This window comes from Chlamydotis macqueenii, chromosome 2, assembly GCF_036417535.1.
Source record: "Chlamydotis macqueenii isolate bChlMac1 chromosome 2, bChlMac1.mat, whole genome shotgun sequence".
Taxonomy (NCBI): Eukaryota; Metazoa; Chordata; class Aves; order Otidiformes; family Otididae; genus Chlamydotis; species Chlamydotis macqueenii.
Window position 1 is genome coordinate 13,885,680 of NC_141557.1, and position 23,433 is coordinate 13,909,112.

General features: G+C 42.1%; 1 protein-coding gene and 2 long non-coding RNA genes across 4 annotated transcripts in view; all 3 read right to left on the reverse strand.

Moving 5' to 3' along the window:
* CCNY (cyclin Y) overlaps positions 1-14,763 on the reverse strand; it is a 129,341-nt gene extending 114,578 nt beyond the window's left edge. Inside the window, exon 1 of one of the 2 annotated variants that reach the window (XM_086741972.1) lies at positions 14,246-14,763. In XM_086741972.1, coding sequence (XP_086598098.1) covers positions 14,246-14,399 — 154 coding nt within the window. In that variant the 5' untranslated portion in view covers positions 14,400-14,763. The remainder of the gene's footprint in view (positions 1-14,245) is intronic. The other variant, XM_086741973.1, reaches the window with a different exon arrangement.
* Positions 14,764-15,933: 1,170 nt separating this feature from the next.
* LOC147601589 (uncharacterized) lies at positions 15,934-18,514 on the reverse strand. Its single transcript, XR_015257813.1, has 2 exons — positions 17,383-18,514; positions 15,934-16,198 (listed from the first exon to the last, which is right to left on the reverse strand). It is a non-coding gene; the product is annotated as an uncharacterized LOC147601589 (long non-coding RNA).
* A 918-nt stretch (positions 18,515-19,432) lies between these two features.
* On the reverse strand, positions 19,433-23,321 carry LOC147601590 (uncharacterized). Its single transcript, XR_015257810.1, has 2 exons — positions 22,553-23,321; positions 19,433-19,748 (listed from the first exon to the last, which is right to left on the reverse strand). It is a non-coding gene; the product is annotated as an uncharacterized LOC147601590 (long non-coding RNA).
* Positions 23,322-23,433: the final 112 nt, after the last annotated feature.

The window sequence follows — 23,433 nt, forward strand, 5'->3', positions numbered from 1 at the left end:
ATTCATCTTCCACAGGAAAGCAAAGTTGCTGATCTTGTCTCACATGTGCCCCAACCAACTCCCCTAACAAGCAAACCACCCTGCAAGCCGCAGAAGGCGCTTCTCAGTTCACCCTTCTCACCCTAACAGTGGGCGCAGTTTTCGGCCAGGAGCAGTGAGAATGAAAACCTCCTATGTGAGCCACGAACTAAGAACCAGAAGTCAGAAGGATATCCAGTTTCTGACTGCAAACAGGAAGGTTATTTTTCACCTTTTTTTTTTTTTTTTAAAAACAAACAATAAAAGTCAAGAAGACCTATTGTACAGCGTACAGTGGCATGAAGAAACTAGCCAAGTAAGCCTTTGGCTGTTATCAGCTCTATTTGATTTACATGTTCCTGGCAGAAACCTATGCCCCAATGGCTTCTACATTCACATAGAGCCCCTGATTTTCTTTACAGAAAGGCTTAAGATCTGGGGGTTTTTTAATACATATATAAATATATGCACACACAGAAACAAAACCAACTCAACCTGAAAACTAAACCCAAATCTAGTCCATAAATCTTGCAGCACTATTTTACTTTCAGGGAAGTAATTTTACTACAAGAACTAGATTAACTTTTTACTTGGTCTAAACTGGCAGAAAACCTCTCCATTTCTTTTTTTACAGTCCTCAGAAAACTGACGCAGCCTGAAGGAACTCCCAAAACTTGGTTTTGGCTTCAAGAGCCGTCTCAGTACACCACCGTGGAAAATTAAGAGATAAATTTTCTTAAATGTAGTTACAGTGAGTTCAGTTAAGCTTATTTACAAGAGATTAGTATTTAACCCTAAGTGAGTTTTAGAGCTGAGATTCAGTGACACTGAAATTCCTACTACAGTCTGTAGTACCAATGAATAAAACAGTATTTCCCTACCCATTCCCCATATGTCTTCTCATGTGTTTCAAGCATTCTTAGTTCTCTCACAAATATTACTTGTTGACACAGAGACTGCTTTGCTTGAAAGATGCCTACTGTTATTTTTAACACTAGCTTGAGGCATCAAGACACTGTCTTTAAAAAATAAAAATATTTTGTATCACGAAAAGTAAAAGAATTTCCATTAAGTGCAAGAGGACATATATTAACTTTAAAATAAATTCTTTTCCCCAGAGTCAGGCACAGCATTTGTAAGATTATTCAACATCTAAACTGCCTTCAGCTCTCTTTGCAGATCTCATCAATCCTTTTTGTTTAATTCCATCTCTCTGGTAAACAGAGAGCTGAGCTTTCTCTACTGCTGTCTGAGCTTGAAAACACAATAAGTCACTCATTATTAATATATTAATAAGCACAGGCATGAATACATAAAGAATGTTGTTCATCACAACAACCTTCATCTGCAAGTAATTTCTGATTTGCCATTGTTTACTAAGTCAATGTACCACCATGGAGATGATAACGAAACCTTTTAATCAAAGGAATGAAGCTAATGGAAATAATTAACAGTAACTACCAATGCATTAGCTATTTATTTAAGACACATCGGCACATGCCTGGGTCTAACTGGTACATATTATCATAGGAAAACTGTGACATTTTCCTCCCATCTGTTTGAAGCTCCATTAAGAAAATACACCAAACTGAAGTTTGGGTTTATTGGATCAAAAAATGCTATCATGACCCAGTCCTGGATAATAACTTGAGCCTGTTAGGATAAGAAAGCTTACTTGTTGCAAAAAAATAAACCCTTCCACAAAGGGATAAACAGAAGACAAGAGGGAAGAGAAGCATCCAGTGAAAATACTGCAGGCGAACAAAAAAATCAGACCCAGACAGCAAGACAGACAGAGGTAATGCCATTTAGCAATGACACAAAACCGCTTTCTTGAACCAAGTCTTAGGCTTTTCTTCAAATGATAAGTAAATATTGTCAGACTCTTACATGAAAGATGCTGCAGAGATCTTTCCAGATATCAAACAGGCTCCTGGGTCAAATTATTTTCCAGATTACAGCTAGATAGTACCAATTCTCTAGAAGACATCAACAGTAAAACTTTATCAGCACATACTTTCCCTATTATTTTCTATCAGATTTTTTTTTTAAAAAGTACCTGAGTTACTTGAGGAAAGAGAACAGTAGCAAGCAGCACACAGTTAAGTTAACAGGACTATTTATAAATGAGATGCAACATCCTCTCTCAACAACTACTTTGCTGAACGGACTATTTATAAATGAGATGCAACATCCTCTCTCAACAACTACTTTGCTGAACGGACAACTGAATGCTAAGCATCTTGCAGGAGCAAGCTCCATGTTCTCAATTATTTTAACAAGCATTATTCTCACACCAGCCCTGTTTGGCAAACTTGTCAGAGGTCTTAGCTGCAAGATAAGAACAAGCTCAGATGCTTTAATATCATTACAAATAGAGGTGCTTTACAGGTAGCAGTGGACTGGAGTATACAGTTTACTGCTGAACTGAAGCTTCACAATACTTAACTACGTACCTCCGCACCTCTGCCAACGCGGTTAGACCCCCCCTAACCTCCTTATTTTATAGGTTACCTTTAACAGCTTATTTCTGCTATACTTGCATCAAAATTCTTTTGCCTTGATGAAAATAGAATTAAAATCCCCATCGAAGAACTAACATTGGCTCAAGCAAGTCAGCACATTCTCTCAAGATCCAGGCGCCTCCACTAATTTTTGTGACATGAATAAGACAAGTCAAGTCATCCAGCTACAGCAGCACTTGGCAGCGCGCTGACTGGACGCGGGGCCATCCCTACGGGCTTGATTAGCACAGCACGATCGGACTGAGGGAGCTGCCTGTGGAGATGATGGCACGGCCCGCAAGCAGAGCACAGGAAGCACTCATGAGCATTTCAGCAACTTTCTGCAAAACACTTCGTAGGAGAAGTAGACAACGGGCCTGGAGAGCCGCTCTGACCCACAGACTAAAGCCTTCACACAGATGAGAGCCACAGACCAACAAAGCCAAGGGAAGGAAGAGAGACATGGGCCACAAGTGGGAGATGAAAACCCTCGGTCCCACCATTCCCCAGCAGGACATGGCTGGGCTGCACGTGCAGCTGGAGCCCAACGAGCCAACAGCGACAGCACGGCAGCCCTTCTCGCCCCGCTCACCCCGGGTGCCACCCAGTTGGCCAGGCAACCCCGTCCGGGATGGGCCAGCTGCCCGTCCCATCACCCACCTCCCGGCTCAGAAGCCACACATTCCCGCTCCCGCAATAGAAGGAAAAATCTTTTTCAGCAACAGATCCTGCCTTTCAGTTAGGCGGTGCCAAACTAACCAGATTTCAGTCCCCAAATAGAAACCAAGGAGATTCCTCATTTACATGAGGAAAGAAAAGCAAAAATACATCGTAAAAGAAGATTTACATACAGCTGGATACATTGAAGCATGGGCAGATTATCAATTACAGAGATGGTAATTACCAAGAAATTTCTTCCATGAATTGCAAATCTTAATACTACTACCGACTAAATCTCTTTTCAGCTTTTTATTTAGAAGAAAGCAGTATACATGCACTCCACTACTCTTTAAAAAGAATAAACCTACACAGCCTATTTTAAGAAGTACAACTCATGCACCACGGTTTACTTGTAATCCCAAACTGTAATCCAGGGCATAAATTCAGTATAAAGCACACATTTCCAAAAGTCATAAAGAAAATTACAGAGATCAAAAAACATCCAGTGCTACTTAAACGCTCAAAGACACAGGGGAGGAAATACAGAAATCTTACCAATATGTGCATAACCGTCACACAGATCTGAGAGAACAAGGATTATTTTATTTATTGACTGCAAAACATGCAGAAGAGGTAGGAAACTAGGCATGTGCAGCAAATGTTGAAATGCAAACATGATGCAATCTAAAACAGGGTTTTGGAATCAACAGTGAAAGTTATGATGCCATCCTAGAGTCATCCCACAGACCCTGCTCCAGAATGCACTGGATGCATTGTGTATTTCTCATCGCTCAAAAAGCACAGCAAAACATAAAGGGTCAAATAAGAAGTGATGAGATCAAAGACAGGACTTTCTGTATGTTGTGGGCAGAAAAAGGTTGGGCTGAGGCAGGAGGCAAGTAAGGCAGGCTATGACAGAGACCTAAAAAAAAAAAAAAAAAAAGAGAGAGAAGGAGGAAAGAGAAAAATCAGGCAATCTTGCTAAAGCTACAGGGATGGAGGAGTGCAATGATCAAAAAGAAATATATTTATCTTTCAGCTCAAAGCTACTTTTAAGATTATACTAGCAACATGACAAAAAAAAAAGGAGAAAATAACAATTTACTTTAAAAATGCTATTTTCCAAAAAGTTTGTTAAATATAAAATCTTAGGTACAAATATTTTATTCAAGAATACACACAGAAAAAAACGTTGGGAGGAGGGAGAAAGAGTCTGCTCCCTAATCCCAATCTGTATTTCCAAAAGAGCCAGGATGTATAGTCTTCATTTCTGGAGCTTCCTGAAGCTCACAAACACCCCAAGGACAAACACCATGCTGGGTTTATATGACCATTCTCCAACAACCTGGTAAGAGAGGAGGCCCTTGGCTAACCTGGGCCACCAGAACAGAAGGAAAGGCAGACATCAGCGGCATGGCCAGGACCGCGCTGCTCCCACCAGTTCCACCCTGCAGTGGCTTGCCCACAGTGAGCAACTATCTTCTCTTCAGCATATGATGCTTGGCAGAAGTCAGAATCTCAAGAAGAACCATACTTCACTCAAATAACCACTGTGTATAAGGCAGTATTCATTCACAATATTGTCTAGAATAACAAACACACTGATATCCCTGTGAACCCATTTTCAGATAATCCACACAAAATCAGAGACAAAAGAACTACTAATGGCCCCCTTAAGATCTCTTCTCCTTTTCTACCCACACCCATGCATAACTTCACTGCTGTCAAACTGCAAATTTATACTCAAAAATTAAAGCATACGGTAAGGAAAAGAAGAAAGGGGAAAAAAAACCCCTCACACAGTTCAATTTAAACTCAGGTTCTTACGTAGTAACATACAGCTTCAGTCTTTGGATTGCCTAAACCGTGGTTCAAATACTTGTTATAAAAATAACTGTTTACTTTTTTCTTTTTTTAAAGAAATGTGACTTGAGGTTGAGAGCTCACTTTTCACAAAACATTCATGTCCAGTTAAATGTAACTTGGCAACGTCCCTTCCACTTAAATATCCATTTTGCCAAGGGGAAACAAGTTCCTAGATGTAGAATTTACATCCACTGCTTATATATGGAATTCTAGTTTTTTGTTTGTTTGTTTGCTTTAGCTTTCAAAGGCAGTATTGGCTTGTTTTTCACCACAAAACAACCAGTTAGATCTCTCCTACCATGTATTATTTTTATCACAGACTGGATCTCCAGGATCACCTCAGCTAGAGGAATTCTTCTCCTACCTAAACCCTTGAAAAAGTACACACATCACCCAATAAAACTACAATTCCGATTTCTTTCTTTCTGTATCTGACACAGAGTGGATAACTGTATATTGTCAATGCAGTATACTAGATACTTATAATATCAAAGGAATCATCAAAAAAAGAAGGACGTATGATTTGAAAGCTGAAACTACAATTGCATTTCCAAACTCTTCATATGCAATAAAATGCACATGGATTTCTGCCACATGGGAATAGTCACAGCAAAAAGCTTCAAGAATGACGTCTCACCGAGAGTGACGTGTTCACAGGGAGCATCAGGTGGGGCTGACACACAGCTTACAGTAGAGGCACACGGGATCCTGTCATTCACTCATGATGCTGGATTTTTATCTTGATGTTTATTTTAACATCTGAACTTCAATTCTACTACATATGACCTCATAGCAAGAAATATCAAAATACTAATCAGAAGAAAGTTCCTGTATCTTCATCTCAGAAGAAGGAAATGGAAAAGGAAATTTCTCTTTTCAGGAAATGTTCGTTCCAAATGCAAACCATGGATTACTCTTTAATATTCGAAACACTAGAATTTCAAACCATACATCTGAACAACTTTGTCAAGAGGTTCATTACCTTCCCTATTTTAATAGATATAATGGCAGAGAATTGAAAATGAAAGTAAAGTCATCCTCAACAGAGTTTACCAAGTTTGGGGATCCAATAAGTTTAAGATCCTGCCTATAGCTGTAGTTGAAACTGTGTTAGCAACTAAAAATAAAATTATTTCTAATAAGATCCGAAACTGTGGGTTTTTTCCTAAGTACAGACACAGCAGAATAATGCATTGAATGGTTCAGCAAAACATTCTGCGACAACCGGACTTATCATTATGAATTTTATCTCTGTTGATTTCAGTTACATAGTTTCATAAACTTAACTAATAAAACCAAAATGAGTCCTTTGAAGTCTTCCAAAACAAAAAGAAAACAAAACAAATAGATACCAGAAGAGATTATAAAGATTCTGACACACAACAGCAGTGATACTGTCTCCCAGACACACAGGAGACCCTATACAAAGCAAATCAACCAACTGTCTAGAAATAAAAATTTTTATTAGGATTATCTGCATGTTCTCAACCATAACTTTTTCTAACCTGTATTTCACAGTGGTTATTTTAACTGAATTCTATGAGGAGGAGGAAGTGGGCAGGAGAGGGCACACACTAAATTCATAGAGGCTATAGCTTCCTGAATGCAAACTGCATATGTGATGGTAGAACATACAGACAACTTTAATAAAGCTAGAAAAACCGATGAGATCTAAAACTCTGAACATCAGCCTAGGAATCAAGAGCTCTAGTTAATTTCAAATGTTGCAAGACCTTCTTCAAGACCTTTACATCACTTGCATCATTTTACGAAACAACAAGCTCACAAAGCAGCGCAGACGTGCAATTACTGCTCATGAAGCTCATTGACCACAGCCTGAAAGTTTCTTTTAGCCAAAGCAGGGAAGCACGTCCTGTCTTGCCCAGGACCAGTTACAATTCCCAAACTTTGAATCTTCAACTAATGCAACCTCCTTCCTTAGAAAAGTCAGAAAAGAGTACCAGGAAACCACAGTATATTTAGGTGTCAAATGGAACTATTGATAAATAATAAAAAACCCCAATTCAAGCACAGAGGCGTAACTACTGCCAGTCATTACATATACGCAACCTCACGTATACTCAGAATTCCTGAATGACCCTCCCCTTAGAGAGCTCACATAGAAGCGAGAAAGCATAGGATACTATTTCAAAACATCTTTGCTCATCCAGTACAGCTTCCTTCTCATGCAGTATTACTTTCAGTATCTGCAATCAGTGCATTCTTTCCAGGAACAAATGTGGTAATAAGTTTCTTTATCAGTTGGAAGCGTTCAGTAAGATGTCGTAACACAAATAACAACAACACACCAACAAAAAAGTACCAGAATACTAATATGCAGGGTTAAACTGCATATCAGAAACAATTTCAAAGATGCCAATAATCTGCTCATTTTGCTCCAAATCTAGAAAAGGATCCCTGTACCACCAGTCTCGCATCTTCATTTAGTAACAAAGCACCTTATCACAACATTTTGGCTAGCCTGGCTTTATAGAAACCTGGAGCAGTTGCCACTTCCTCGCTGTCTTCTGTAACAGTTTTGCCTCCTTACAATCCAACTCCTGGATTCAGAAATAACTCATTAATTCATACTCTTAATGAAATACCAATACAGCAAAGAAAAGAAGTTTTTAAAATTTCCACACAGTCTCATATTGGTTGTCATACTGTTGAAAGTAAAGCTTTTCACTTCCCAGCTGATATCTTCTGGATCTCAGCCACAGGTGTGTAAGAATCATTTTGCAGGCAAAGAAATGAGCAAGCAAAAAGCCTGCAAAACATTTTTTTCTTAACTAAAGCTGGGCTGGTTTTATTTTTTAAATAAAGTTATGAATGAGTAGTTGAAGAGGTTGAACTATTTTGCAAAGAAATAAAGAGAGAAGTAAATAACAGCAGTTAATGGGAAATGTACATTCTTGCTGGTCTGAGAAACTCGTCTTAGCTGAATCATAGTTGGTCTAATAAATCCTTTAGACTTGCAAGGCCTGAAATGTTACATGCATGATGAGAAAGGAAACAAACAAACAAAAAACCTAAAGAAAAAAAAATATTTCAAGCAAATTCTCCAACTAGTAATATCTCATTAATGCCAATGGCTCCTTGGCCAGCTTCTATGCTAGCTAAGGACGAGTCTTCAGGACAATGCTGCTGCTAAGTTCTTCCTCCATCCAGTTCAGACTAATGAGGGCTCCAAATTTCAGCTAGTCTTCCCAGAAGAAGCTCAAGACCTGTCGATGCTCAAACTGAACTGGCTGGGAGGATGGGTTACAATGACATATGGGTTCTATGCAATCAGCAACAAAAGCAGTTTAAGTTGAGCTCAATAAAACCACCTCTCAATTTTGGTCAACTTCTGCAAAAAGTTTCAGCTAGGGAAACATGAAAATCCTAATAGCTCATTTCAGCAATTCAGGAATATTTGCTTTTAAAGTTGGACTGTATGGAGACAAAACTGTTACACAAGATACGGAGGAAGCGGTAACTACTCCAGAGAAGGCACCACCTAAGCATACTGCTGTGAATATTCCCTCTAAATAATAAATATTTAAATTTTAAAATTTTGTTAACATTTACTACCTGTCCACATACATTTCAGAGATGTATGGCACATCCATTAAATATTCTGCAGGATGAAGCAAAAGAAACCACTATGTATGTCAACTAACAGATTTTAAAAGCTCTAGTTGCCCAAGTTAAAAGGAAAAGTAAAGCAGCAAAAGTAATTTAGATCCATTTCTACACAGAAAACTCAGAGGAAGGCTATACGTTGTTCATGTTTTCAGTTTGTAAAGTGTATTTCATATTCTTGCATTATCCAAGGAAGATATTTAGACTACGCCTGATCTGCAGCTGGCTGGCAGCTATTAGGTAGCACCAGGTTCTGCTCACTTATTCCCCTTCCAACCTCACGCCATGTTACAGAGAGCAGCTACAAAAAAAAGCATTCACAGCGTCAGTAAGTTGCTGTATGTGCACAGCAAACAGCATCTCACATCTCAGGAAATGGTGTCCCACCATACGGGAGTGCCAATCTCGCAGGACGGCTTTCTGCAGCACGTCATCTCATCTTCAGCAAGGCCTGAAGATGCAGTAAACATACCCTGCAAGTCTGGAAAACCTTCAGTAAGCATGTAAAATTAGGTAAAACAGCTATGACCACACAGTGGAGAGGTTGTCTTCCCTTTTAAATACATTATTCTTATTATATGTAAAATCTAAGGAAAAAAAGTACCTCAAAATACAGTGGTCCTTCCATTTTCAGCGGCCTATAATTTCAGGTCTTGCCATTCTGCTTCAAATACCAATTCACCCAGCCAAGACTGTTGATCGTGTGTAACTCCCTCTCAAAGAAAATCTTAATCAGATGGCGGTGCACTAATAAACTTGGTTAGAAGTCAGTTCAAATATGGTTAGTCTTAGCATGTGCATCTGAAAGCTTCTACAGCTAAATATGAAAATACTGCGGTGTAAATTTACTGATTTTATGTGAACGATGTGCAAGTGAGGTTTTAGGAAGGCTTTGTACAACATGATGGTGCCTCTAAGAAGGAGGGCACAGCACAGAACGAACAGATGAAGTTGACAGCGGAAGAAAAAAAAGAAAGCTGGGAGGTGTGCATCGCTAGCAGCATGCAGTATAGAGTAAGTTCAGTGATGTAGGCCACAGCAGGCTCTATTTGCAATCTTTTGATGCACAAGATTGCTGCGGTACCTTGATACATGACCTCTGACAAATGCTTAGGCAGGTAATGCAAACAACAGTACTGAGAAGCATATAGATCACCTCTGTGCAGGAGTGCTGGCAAAGGGAACAAGAAAATTTTTTAAAGAGACTGTTCTGTAAACCAAATAGTTGTTTGGTTTCGGTTTTTTTAAATAAGGGCTGTGTTTTTACGATCGGTTGTTAGCAGGAATGTCTGTGTGCAACATATTAGATCTTTAATTTGCTTCTGAAGGGCTCATATCTGGACTTCTGTGAATGTAGGTCAGTTATTCCAACATGCAACCCATCATGCCCTAGCTCTCGAAACATCAGTATTCCCTTTCAGCAAAATTTCATTAGGTATACGGGGCAGACATTTTAAAACTTTTCTGTATTTTACTAAAATCTCATAAATCTCATAAAACCCAGTAGACAGAGACACACAAATATAAACTAATCTCATTTCAGAGACTCCCATATGCCAGTTTCAAGAAGGTGGAGAAAAAATATGTAAATGAACAAGTAAGTGGCTTTTAAAAAACCAGTCCAGTCTTAGAGTCTGTGCATTATGCAGCAAAAAAAATAACATGATTGGCCCACCATGAAAAGGGCTGAAGAGGTTTATCAGTGATGCACAGTTGCACAGGATGACATTATCTGAGCTAGCAATAAAAAAATGACCCAGTAACATTAGCTGGAGTTTACAAAGAAGGAAAAAAAAAAGAAAAGAAGTCATATTTTTAGGTGGCTGAGGAGGGGAAAGAGAGAGAAGGATGAGACAGGGGAAGGGCTAATCATTAAGAACTGTCTTTCCTTCAAACAGCCTAGGAACTCTCCATCTAGTCTCTATTTCAAGAACAGCCTTTTGGCCAATTTCATTACAGGGTATCAGCTTTGCTTCATGCCATCCATCATATTTGTGGCAAGACATCCCCTTTGCCCTCTCCCTACAGCTCCATATTTGAAAAGCTTCCTACAGAAATCATGCTTCAAACAGAAATGACATTTGAGCCCATCAATGCAAGCTGCTTTTTTACAAGTTAAACCAACGGCAGGTTTGACCGTGCGACCTGCGATGCGAAGTGTAAGTGGAGTCTAGGCTACAGGCAGCCAGGTAGCCAGGACTTAAATGATGCAGACACCGAGATGCTCACACGGTTTGCACAGACAAAAGTTTATATGCAAATGAGATACAGAGTCCGATACATTCGGGTTTCTACCATTTTTACTTATTGCTGTCATTAACACTGCTGTAAAAAAAAGTCTTGATGGCAAACGGACAGAGCTAGGACTCTGCAAGTGTTGAATCCACTGCCATAATTTTCTTAAAGTAAATTTTTAAATGTGAAGCACTAAAAGAGGTTGAAGCTCCCTCTTAGCAATAAATCATCAAAACCAAACAGTAATCTCTGTGCATTGCAATTATCTTCTTGATCTTTCTCCAAAAAAAAAAGAAGTAAAAATCTGTTAGGTGTTCCTCATTATCATGAGTCTATACAAACAAAACAAACAAACAAAAAAGCATTCTGGTGACTGCAAAATATTCAGAGAGGCAATTTTGCACATGTGGACTTTTATAGAAGTCAGTTACCTTCTTAGAAATTTTGAGGGGGAAAAACAAAGAAGAAAGATAAATTCACCAAAAAAAGTCATTTGAGAAATTTCTCCTAAACAAATCTCTTTTAAAATTACCTTCTCTTTCAGAAACCATTTCATAAACAGTTGGGAAATATTACAGAAATTGAGATTTTTCTGACAAGGCACCAGTGACACAGACATAAAATCTTGCTATAAAACCCACTCCTACTGAAGCAGAATTCCTCCAACAATTCTTTGAAAAACTGCTACTGGATTGGGCACTTGGATGATAGGAGACAATTCAAAGCCATGGTCTTGAATGCAAATTTGACGAGTATTTCCTTATGAGGTACATAAGACTGGCAAACTTCAATCAGCTCTACTAGTACTAAAACTTCCCATTAAATCACTCTGAAAGGTGTGACATCCCTCCACCTTTTTCTTTCTCCCTCTCACACTGCCAAAAATGGGGCCTGGAACAGTGAAAACCACTCGGCTCTTTTTAGAGCTTAAACAGCCCACAGCCGATTTAAAGGTTCTAAAAGTTCTTGGTTTCCTCAAGCAGCTTTATTGACTCCAAAAAAATACAGTGTTTCATGAATTTTCATGAATATGAGCATGAAAGCAACTTCCACTTGAAACATATTAACCCAGACACTGCATGTCATGATTTGTTACAGTCCCCAAAAGTATCAGTCACACGGTAAACGCTTGCTAGGGACATGAATCTGCGCTTTGAGAGCCTGACTGTCACTGCCACATGTGCTGAGGCGGATGGAAGAGTTCTCACTTGAAGAACAGTGACAAACGCAGCATTTTCTCTTCAGGACACAGATAACCAGACTATTGTTCTTCCATTGTAAATAATATCATTGTAAAATGATAAAAATGCCATTAGAGTTCTCCATTGTGAAGGGTTTTTTCCCACCCCGGTGTCTCATCTGTAAACATCTGACTGCCATACAACTTCAACCAACCTAACAACAAAACCACAATAGTTGGTCTAACAGAAAATAAAATTTCAGAAACACAGTATTGTCTTATTACATTTAGTAATCAGTCTGTCATCTTTGACCAAAAGACCTTCAGTGAACATGACTCCAGGGTAACAGAGCTACAACAAAGCACTCTTCAAAAAGCTGTTTCACCTGAAGTATCTCCAGTTGTTCTGTGTGTACAGACATTAATTGTCCATCAGTCTCCCCAGTGAAAGCTTATTTCTCAGACTACATCCATAAACAGGGCCAAGACTAAAGTAAGGCACAAAAAAGAAACCAAAAACTGTTTGCTGTTTTTCAGAACCAGAGACAGTTTGCCCATTTGAAAATGTGACACTGCGCTGACAACAATCCCAGCTAAAAACCAAGAAAATTTAAAAATAAATAATACAAAAGGTATTTTCTGTGTTCTAACAACAGGTTATGACTCCAGGCCTGAAACACGTGCAGTTTAAAGGAGAAGAGAGACAGAACACACATGTGCCTTGATCCAACAAGTGAAACAACAGACCAATAAAGATTTTTTTCTTTTGCAAATAACTACTACAACGCAGGAACTTATCCGCATCACATGTGGATTTTAACACGCTCACATGCGCTTACTATTTCCATTTCAGATTCAGAAAAAGAAACACATCAAGAAAAACGCACAGAGCCAGCACATTTCTGACCAAAAACTTCACTGCAGACTGTGCTGATGGAGAAATCTGTACCATCAGAGCGAGCTGCACGCTGCTATGCTGGGCAACACTGGTGCTGGAAGAATTAATCATTCATAGATCAACAATTGGTTCTTTCATCTCCCTGGCTTTCTCAGACCAGACCATTAAGTATCTTTTTCCACCTACTGATCCTGTTACACTCCAATTTTTCAGATGCTTGTTGCAAAAACATCTGAAAAACATATATATTTCCAGAAGGTATCTAATTAGAAGAAATAATCTTAACTGGAGAGGGAACCTGTCTGCTTCTATGGGCTTCATAACTTTGCGAGTGTCGATAACTGACTCAACATAAAACTCTGTAATAAAATCATGATGGAATGAGCTGTGAAAAAAATGTGGAAGGCAAACTGAAGCGCACCAAAGTCCCTCTCTCTGGCTTTCTACCAAAGGCAGTTCATGTAAACTATTCCATCAGACAGCTGACCTTTCACCAAGTTTTAGTACTAAATACTTCAGCTAATCAAAAACTAAACTACATGTATACATCAAACTGCATCTGTACAATTAAGTGGTACCCTGGTTATCCAAAACAGCAGCACGATCGGTCACTGCTAAACCAACAGGAATACGTTTTTTTTCGAGTACCACTGCAGAGAAAGAGAGGGAAGAGAGGTCTCCATGATTTCACAGAGCAGTGCCTCATCGTGACGGTAACGGGGGAAGAAAAAGTCCCTGGAAGAGAGGGTTGTCAGGGGAGACATCTCCCCCGCCGTTACCGCTGGCCGAGTTTCTCCCTTACGCGCTCCCCCCGCAGCGGCCCGGCCGCGCTGCCCAGCCCCGCGCTGAACGATCGCTGCCCTGGGCCGGGGCCAGGACTCAGCCCCGCGATCGGCGTCGGTAACGCCGCTCCCCGCGGGGAGAGGGTCTGGGCAGCGCAGATCTGGGACCAAAACACTGCCCTTCACCAGAGGATGGAGTGGGGGTGGAGGGGAGAATGCTGCCCGACCCTCCCGCACGCCTCTCCCCGGGGCAAGGAGCAGCGTTGCGGGCTACATCCCGCCCGGATGCGCCGCGACGCCCCGTGAGCCCCAGGGGGACCGACACCGGGCCCCGGCGGCTGTCAGGCGGGGGCACCGGCCGGGCCCGGCCCCACCCGCGGGGGAGCCGCCCGGGGCAGAGCCGCGGCCCCGCCGCAGGGAGGGGAGGGGAAGGGAAGCGAAGCGAGGGCTTCCCGGGCCGCCCGCCCGCCCTCACCGTCGATGTTCTCCCGGTCGCTGATGTGCTGCAGGTTGCAGCCCGTGTCCTCGCGGCTCAGCTCGGCCTCGGGGCGGTAGGACTCCAGCCGGGAATGGGCATTCCTGCGCAGCTTGGGGCTGGAGGAGACGCAGCAGGAGGTGGTGTTCCCCATCTTTTCGGCCCGGCCCCGGCCCGGCTCGGGAGGAGGCGAGGGGCGGCCGGTCAGCAGGGGCGGCAGGAGGACATGGGCAGCGGCGGAGATGCGGGGGAGCAGCGGGGGAGGCGGCGGCTGCGGCGCCCTGCGGCTGGACTGGCCGGCGGACCCCCCCGGCGGCTCATCCGCGGAGGCGGCCCCGCAGCGCGGCCCCGCCGGCGTGGGCTAAGCCCTCCTCCGCGGACAGGCAGCGCCGGGCCCGCCGAGGCACAGCCCCATCGCCGGCGGCGGGGCCGCCGCGCTCCTCCCCCGCCCCCGCGCAGCCGCCGGCCCCGCTCCGCGCACGCACCCAGGCGGCAGCGCCGCAGCCTCCGCGGCAGCCGCAGCCGCAGCAGGAGCAGCCGCCCCGGGCGGCCCCCGCTAACCGGTTCCGGTTCAAGCGGGCGGTGACGCCTCCCGCCGGCCGGGCTGCGAGCGCGGGAGCCGGAGCCGTGCCCGTGCCGGCTCCCCGGGGGCGGCGGTGCACGGCCCGCCGGAGCGGGGGCTCCCGGCCCGCAGGGCCCAGGTGGCGGGAAAATCCGCCCCCCAACTCCTCGCGCCGTGGGCGTCCCCTATGTGCCCCCCCCACCCCTATGTGCCCCCCCCACGCGTGTTAGTGTGCTTTCAGATGACAGGCGAGCAAAGCGCCTTCTTTGCTCAGGGACGGGAGGGCTGGGCGCTGCCTGCTCCGGGGGGCAGAGGCGCCCGGCTGGGAACTGCGCTCTGAGGGGCGGGGGGCGGGCTCGGGAAACCCCCGTTGTAATCTCTGCAGCGCCTCACCCCCGTGGGAACCCCGCGGACCCAGGCCCGAGCGGCAGAGCCCGGACAGACAGACAGACCGACCGACCGCGGACCCCAGGGCCGAGCAGGCTGCGTGCAGACCAGCAGGGAATCTCCACCCGCGGTCATTTGCTTCTTAAAGAACGTAGGAGCTCTGTGAGAACTTGCTAAGACCTCCTTTAGACTGACTTGACGCTGTCAAAGGTGACCGGCCGAAGAGGAAGGAGGGTGTGTATCGCGCCCCTACACACCGCTTTCCCTGTGTTCAGAGCTTTTCCCAGTCAAAATCCACTTTTCTGGTGTCAATATAATGCCAAAGATGGGGATTGGGCATGTTTTTTTGTTAGTTGTTTTTTGTTTTATTTTTAAAAATCCCTGTAATCTTAAGCAAATCTCATGACTGCTGGAGGTCTGAGTCACAGTAGTTGAATGGTTACACTGGTAATTTGGTAACAGAAAAACCCATTTGTGTGTTTACAAAAAACGCTTTGACATACAGCACCATGTCCAGGGAACCAGACATCTACCAGGCATCTCATGATAGCTGATGATCTGCTCAAGTCAGATGATTGCATGAAAGGCTTCCAAGTTTTCATCCTACATTTTCTCAGATCACACATTGCAAAGAAAAATTAATTTTGAATTTTAAACTATCTTTGAATGTTTGCTTGATGCAAGTATACCTTACTGAGGTAAAAAGAAACAAGAAGACAGAAAAATATTTTTTAAAAAAAAAAAACCAACTATTTTGAGGATGTTTTCTGTAACTCATTTTGTGACAGCCCCCCAAGCACGGGTGGGCTGTGGTCTGTGAGTTACATTGTCCCTTTGTGTTTGAGTAGCTCAAGATGAGCAAGAATAGGTTTCGTATCCTTTGTGTATTAAGGTCTTCAGTAGTTTGCAACCAGCAAAAGGGAATTAAATATTTTTTCGTGGTGTTCTGGTTTAGAAATGTTACTTGGTAGGATGTCCTGCTAACCAGCGCTTTCTACCACCCTCTAGGTCACTGCTTGCTGAGGACACATCGGGCTCCTCCCTTCAACACCCCCTGCTCCGTGCTGAGCCTGCTCGCAGCCCGCTCTTCCGCTCAGACCTGGGCACAAGCTGTGCACAAGCAAAGATCAGAAAATTTCAAACAAATTTGTAAGAATTGAGCCTTTCTTAGCATATATCAGTGGACAAGGGGCAAGCAACTGATGTCATCTGCCTGGACTTGTGCAAGGCATTTGACACTGTCCCACACAACATCCTTCTCTCTAAACTGGGGAGACATGGGTTTGATGGACCACTCAGTGGATAGGGAATTGGCTGGATGGCCACACTCAAGAGAGTGGTGGTCAACAGCTCAATGTCTAGATGGAGAGTGGTGACAAGTGGCATTCTTCAGGGGTCAGTATTGGGCCCGGCCCTGTTTAACATCTTTGTTGGCGACATGGAAAATGGGATTGAGTGCACCCTCAACAAGTTCGCCAACACCACCAAGCTGTATGGTGTGGTTGAAACGCTGGAGAGAACGGATGCCGTCCAAAGGGACCTTGACAGGCTGGAGAGGTGGGCCTATGCAAACCTCATGAAGTTCACCAAGGCCAAGTGCAAGGTCCTGCACCTGGGTCAGGGCAATTCCAAGCACAAATACAGACTGGATAAGAGAATGGATTGAGACCAGCCCTGAGGAGAAGGACTTCAGTATGCTGGTGGATAAGAAACTCAACATGAAAATGTGTACTTGCAGCCCAGAAAGCCAACTGCATCCTGGGCTGCATCAAAAGGAGCATGGCCAGCAGGCCAAGGGAGGTGATTCTTCCCTTCTATTCTGCTCTCATGAGACCTCACCTGGAGTAATGCATCCAGCTCTGGAGCCCCCAACATAAGAAGGACATGGATCTGTTGGAGAGGGTCCAGAGGAGGGCCACGAGGATGACCAGAGGGCTGGAGCACCTGTCCTATGAGGACAGGCTCAGAGAGTTGGGACTGTTCAGCCTGGACAAGAGAAGGCTCCCAGGAGACCTTACAGCAGCCTTCCGGTACCTAAAGGGGGCCTGCAAGAAAGACAGAGAAAAAACTCTTCAGCAGGGCCTGCTGTGATAGGATGAGGTGTAATGGTTCTAAAATAGAGGGAGGTAGATTCGGATTAGCTATTATGAACAAAATTTTTACACTGAGGATGGTGGAACACTGGCACAAGTTGCCCAGAGAGGTGGTGGATGCCCCATCCCTGGAAACATTCAAGGCCAGGTTGGATGAGGCTCTGAGCAACCTGATCTGGTTGGAGATGTCCCTGCTCCTTGCAGGGGGGTTGGACTAGATGACCTTTAAAGGTTCCCTTCCAACCCTAATGATTCTATGATATATGCAGTAGAACAATGAAATGTTACTGAAATGCCTAGCTTACCCCATCTCACTCAAGGACCTCAACAGAGCTAGACACACCTCTGTGGAAGAATGACCTGTTTGCCTGCCTACCATGGCTCCTTGACCTGCCCTGGTAAATCCCACCTTCCTGTTGGAACCAGGGATACTTACCCATCTATGGCCTGCTTGACCTGTAGTGGCCCAGCACGACTGCTCCTAGGGCGCCAGTGCCATTGTCTGTTAAGCACATGCTCAGGGAACATTACCCGGGAAGCCATTGTGTTACCTTGCCGCACCAATCCCACTGAATTTTTTAGGCATACAGAAAACATTTTGTAACCCCTAATTATTTAGAAAATTGTTAACAGCTCTAAGTCTATTATAGCAAATCCATAGTCAAATCGTGCAATTTCTACATATACCACAATTTTCATTAGCTTTGAAACAAAACAGGCAACTACATAACAATGGACATGGGTTAATTGCAAAGTCATCTTCTCTAAGTAGATAAGCAGATCTTAAGAAATCATGTTTTCTTCATTAAAAATGAATTATTTAAATTCTGGCCATATTTAAAACTAATATTCTAAAAGTAAACATTTAAAGAGTTTTTATATGGAAAGTATTTAAAATTTGTGATTGTCAGTTGTGACCATGTAAACACTGTGTAGCTACCTATTTTCTTACTTGCAGTCTTTTGTTCTGAATTTTTCATATGCCTTTACTCCTCCTCCTTCCCCCTAAGAGCTCTCTGAAGTACATTATAATGACAAAGGTGCTACAATACATATTTAAAGAAACAGTCAAAGAAAAGGAACGCTGCTCTAGGGTAATGGTCTCCTGCTGGTATCTAAGAGCTGAGAGAAGTACACAGGTGAAATGTATGTCCAGAAAGCATGTTTGGTTTTCAATTACGATTACTTGTTTTCAGCTGTATGATGCAAACGTAATTGTATTATTTGATAAATATTGGTACAGTAAAGCCAGAACAGGTCACTGTACCTCACTGACTGGCCTAGATGTCATGTATGTCACAGGAAGATCATTTGTGTCTGACTTTGATTAGAGACCATTCTATTCTTGAGGTTTAACATTATGTATTTTCATGAGTTTGCCCTTCTAAGCCACTTCATGCATCAGCTGAGGGAGACCATAAAGCTCCTTAAATTAAGGCCAGGCCTTTCAAGATTGGTCAGCACTGAGATATCTCTATTTACAAAAGGCTTTTTCCTGCACAAAGGTATTTTTAAATCTGTAGCATCTCCATAATACAGAACAAAATGAATTTTAATAAGTTTAATATTAGTGATGTGACCCATTAAATTTTGTGCTTGAAATCTTCCTGGAACACTGTTGAAAAATGTAAGTAATTCAAACCAGCAGATGTAGGTCACTGTTGTGCTTATCTAAGATTTTTATCTATTTTGACTAGATAAAATGATAAATATTATTTAATCCAAAACTACTTTCTGCTTGCCAACAAAATTATATGGAAAGTACAGTTAAAAAAAAAATCTTAAGATAAAATATTGGTGACAAACAGATCTTTTGATTCTCTAGCTGTCTTTCAGATACAGGCTGAGAAATTTGTGTCACACAATACCTTCCCCACACCGCCACCTAATGTTTAATAAGAGTCCTACTAGCAATTTGGGCATACGTTCACTCTAAAATGATGTATTGTCAAATTTATCACCGAGCTAATGTCTTATGGAGTTCAAACAAAAGCTTAAAATGAACACTCCTGTGTAAAAAGTGATCTGGCTGGTCAACTGAATCATACCCTAAACTCTGTTGATTGCCATAGCTAAATTTCTTTTGACTGTAATATTAAATTCCAAATCAACTAAAACCGCAGCAATGAACACACCTGAGGCATGTTAATTATTAACCCTCTGATAATTCTATTTGTTATGACTTACATTTACTGTTACAAGCCTAAATTCAGTAGCAGTAAAAGACCTTCTTCCTCAAGGCAAGTTCAGAACACACCATACTCGGTTCAGACCCAACCCATATGGCAAAGACTTTCGCTGTGCTCCTCCAGAGAATGCATTCGTAGATCATGTCTTAGATTTCCACCCCTCCAGATTTGGATGGGCTACTCCTGTGGCAGATTTCCCCTTTGCTTAAGGTGTTGATTCTTCTAGGATTAAGACAGCCTTCTCTTTCCTGGAGGGAGAAATCCAGTGCTTGCTAAAAAACATCCTTTTAGCCTTGCCACAAGTTATCTGAACCCCCTTCTAGGCCTACTCCAACCATTGTGCTGTCATCAGAGATATCTGGAGGTTTCTGCGGTACCTAGCAGATAGCTGCAGCTGCTGATCAGAGGAAAGACATCAAGACCTAACAAGAAGTCTGTAAGAGATGGGAGTTACTGCTGAGTGGTACCCAGCTTAAATACTCAGATGGTATCAGTGAAGTTAGTCCTTTGGTGATCAGCACTCTTGTTTCTCAGAAAGCAAGTACCTTATTTGAATCAGAGAAAAACAAGTACAGAGTAAACCACGATTTCTTTTGAAGATAAAGGGAGAGATTTGGGCTACCTACTTCATGTATTTAACTTTAGTGCATAAATTACAATATTAATCTCATGCTAGCCAATGAAGAGATACTATTCTAGGCAATAATTCAGAGCACAAAGTCAAGGTCCTGCTCTAAAGTGCATGGGAACTAGAGGATCCTATCTATTTTCATTTACTATGCAGGAGGAAATAGGCAATTCAAGAATGAAGACGATACACCGGAGAGCAGGTGTTAGACTACTTCCCTAAATGTACATATCCTAGATAAGGGTGTTTGTGTTTGGGGGTTTGTTTGTTTGTTTTATTGCCATATTATTCACCAGCTTGAAATCACTCCAGAAAGAGGCAGTTTCCCCTCAGCTGGTGAAAGATTATTCACTGTTTTAGGTGAAACATTTCAAGAACAACTACACTGGAATATTTATACATATCTAACCATTTGTAATTTTTTTTTTATTTCTTCAGCAATGGAACAAGATAAGACCTGCACTTGGAAGCAGCCAAAAACCCACACATTATGCATATGAGGGAAGATCACCCATAGAGCACAGATCTGCACTGAGAATTGGGAGGGGAGGAGTCAGTTTAGCAAATTGTACTGTGGATGCTCTTGCATTGTGGAGGAAAGCACAGGCAATTGGTTTTAAGCAGCTGGGTGGAATTTGATTGGATTAGCTTTGGCACAGTTTCACATACTCTTAATTCATCAGTGAATGGAGTAACTATATTGGAAAGCTACTGGGGAAAAACAACACTGCCCCTGATGCTACTGTCATAGGCAGATAGAGCACAATCCCATACAGTCTCTCCCTGTGTTTTTCTCTCTTCATTGTCTCCCTAGTTAGTTGTTTGTTTTTTGGGTTTTTTTTTTTGTGCCAGTGCGTGTCTTCCCATATCAGGATTGGCTGCCTTTTCTTGGTCTGAGATCTTGGCACGCAAAGAGCAATAATTACCCAATGGTATGGCTTGATGACTACGACCAAGGGTGGGAGTGCCCCCTCGTGAACAATAAAACCCCTTGTAGAGAAAAGCCTAACTAAACAAAACAAAACACTGTGTAAAAACAGCCAGTGCTCCCACAAAGCACTTTGCCAGCTAGAGAGTCTATATGGATATGAATAAGAGCCTACTGTGTTATAGTCCTTTCTGCTTGGGAAAGATCCCATTCTATAAAGAGTTACCTGTTAATAAGTTCTGATTTCATACAAGTCTAGGCAAGTATAACTTCTTTAGTTTCAGTGAAGCTAGTCCTAATCTACACTAAGAATGAGATCTGGACCAGGCCCAGCGATTTGAGATAGCATGTTCAGGCAGAACTGTTTTCTCTCAAATTCATCTTAAGAAAATAGAACACCCCACTTTTACCTAACTCTCAATACCTAGCAATTTTGAGTATCAGTCATGGCAGCTCACAGTTAGAAACATTTATGCATAGCATAAGCTTACAAGTAGTGAGTGCGTAGTTCTTAAAGACTGTGTTCAGCTTCCTCTGGTCCTACATAGTATCAAGCAGTACCCTTTCCTTTGAAGAGTAATATAAGATTGAAAACTATGCACCTAAATGGGCCAGAAGTTTTCCTTTATTGTCTCTCTGAACAGTGAATTCTGTCCACTGTCAATGGGCATTGGCATCAATGTCCTTTGAGTAGAAAGGCTGGGCTACGAAAGTAATAAAAACATTAACTAACTTCTTTGTATGATTTCTGAAGTCCTTTCCTTCTCAATGAAAAAGTACCTAGGACATAAGCAAGCCTACTGAATTAAAGCTGAGGCTCCCATACGAGCATTTAAAATTTCCCCTCAAATATAGCAAAAGCTGGCATGATCATTAGAATCAGTTTCCATTACTTCGGGGGGAAAAAAAAAAAAAAAAAAAAAAAAAAAAAAAAAAAAAAAAGAAGAAGGAAAGGCTTTCTCCTTTAACCAGGTGAAGCTTGCTTTATTTTACTTCAGTCACTATTAGCAAGCCTTCAGTCAGACATATTGTGAGTGACCTGAAAGGAAATCTTGAAAACTTTCTGCTTATTCATTTACTACTTTAAACTACCTAATCACAGAGATAGCACTACTACTTGCTTTATTTTTGAGATAACCACCCACTGATTTGCATACAGTCAAATTCAGTTTTCTGCTCCACTGCAGACTGCGTGAAAGACTTTTGAAAACCCCTTCATCCCTGTTTCTCAAATCCCTTTCAGTGAAATCAGAACAAGATAATCTCACTGTATCAAAGGGTATTTTTAAGACTAAAATATTTAAAACAGCGAGTTGTTCTTGTATTATAGGAAATAAAATGGCTACATTACTCTGTAATTGTAGATAATCTACCCTATCGTGGTACTTGTGACGTGCACACTAATACTGCTTGATGCAGACAGTGCCTGTACCTGTCATTAAACGTGAAACAAATTCTTGTATGTTGTAACACATTTGCCACTTGTGTAGCTTATTAACTTTGCTGTCATCATCAGTCACCAAGCAGATACATCAGTTGATGGAAGAAGTGCCAGCGTGAGAATAGTAAGTTCATAGGTTAAAAAAGTCATCTCTTCTCCACAGAGTTGGTATAAATCTCCAGCCTGCAAGACAGGCCTGGGAAAATTAGTCACTGACCTACAAACACTTCTCGCTGGATGTCTGTGAATCCATTTCACACAGTTAAAAGTGACAAGAACTAAAGCAGATAAACAAGCAGGACCATACGGTAAAACAAAGAATAGAGTGTCCTAGCAAACGTGAAAATAAAACCAAGAAGTACAATTAATAAAAATAACTTAATACGATTGTGCAGTTATTCTAAATAATCAAAAGGCAAAATAACTCATTTAAAGTTACTTTTAAAATAAAGATTAAAATCAAGGCGTATTTTTAAACCCTTAATGAGGAAATGGTTATATATTTTCACTGTCCCGCAGTCCTTGTGGCGGCTCTGGGATTTTAGCGGCTGGTCAGCCAGGCGGCCTTGTGATCTGCCGCTGCATCTGGCAACGTGTGGTTAAAGAGAGAACTTAGCACAGCCTCTCTGTAAGAAATTGCTGACTAACATTGGGAAGAATCTAGTCAATTTGAAATATGCTTCAAATTAAAGAGAATATAATTAATGAAGACACTTTTATATCAAATAAGGATCTAGCTTGCCGGTTTTCCTTCTAAGTTAATGCTGCCCTTCTCTGCTGGAACTCTTCAGCTAACACTTTACCCAAATGTCCTCTGCTGATAGACCTCTGTCACTCATACGTCAATACATGCATCACTAGAACAGCTATTTTCTTAGGCCCAGTTCACCGGTTTATTGTAGCATAATTTTGCTGTCCTCGTAAGTATGAGACTGAAAAAAAAACAAAACAAACAAACAA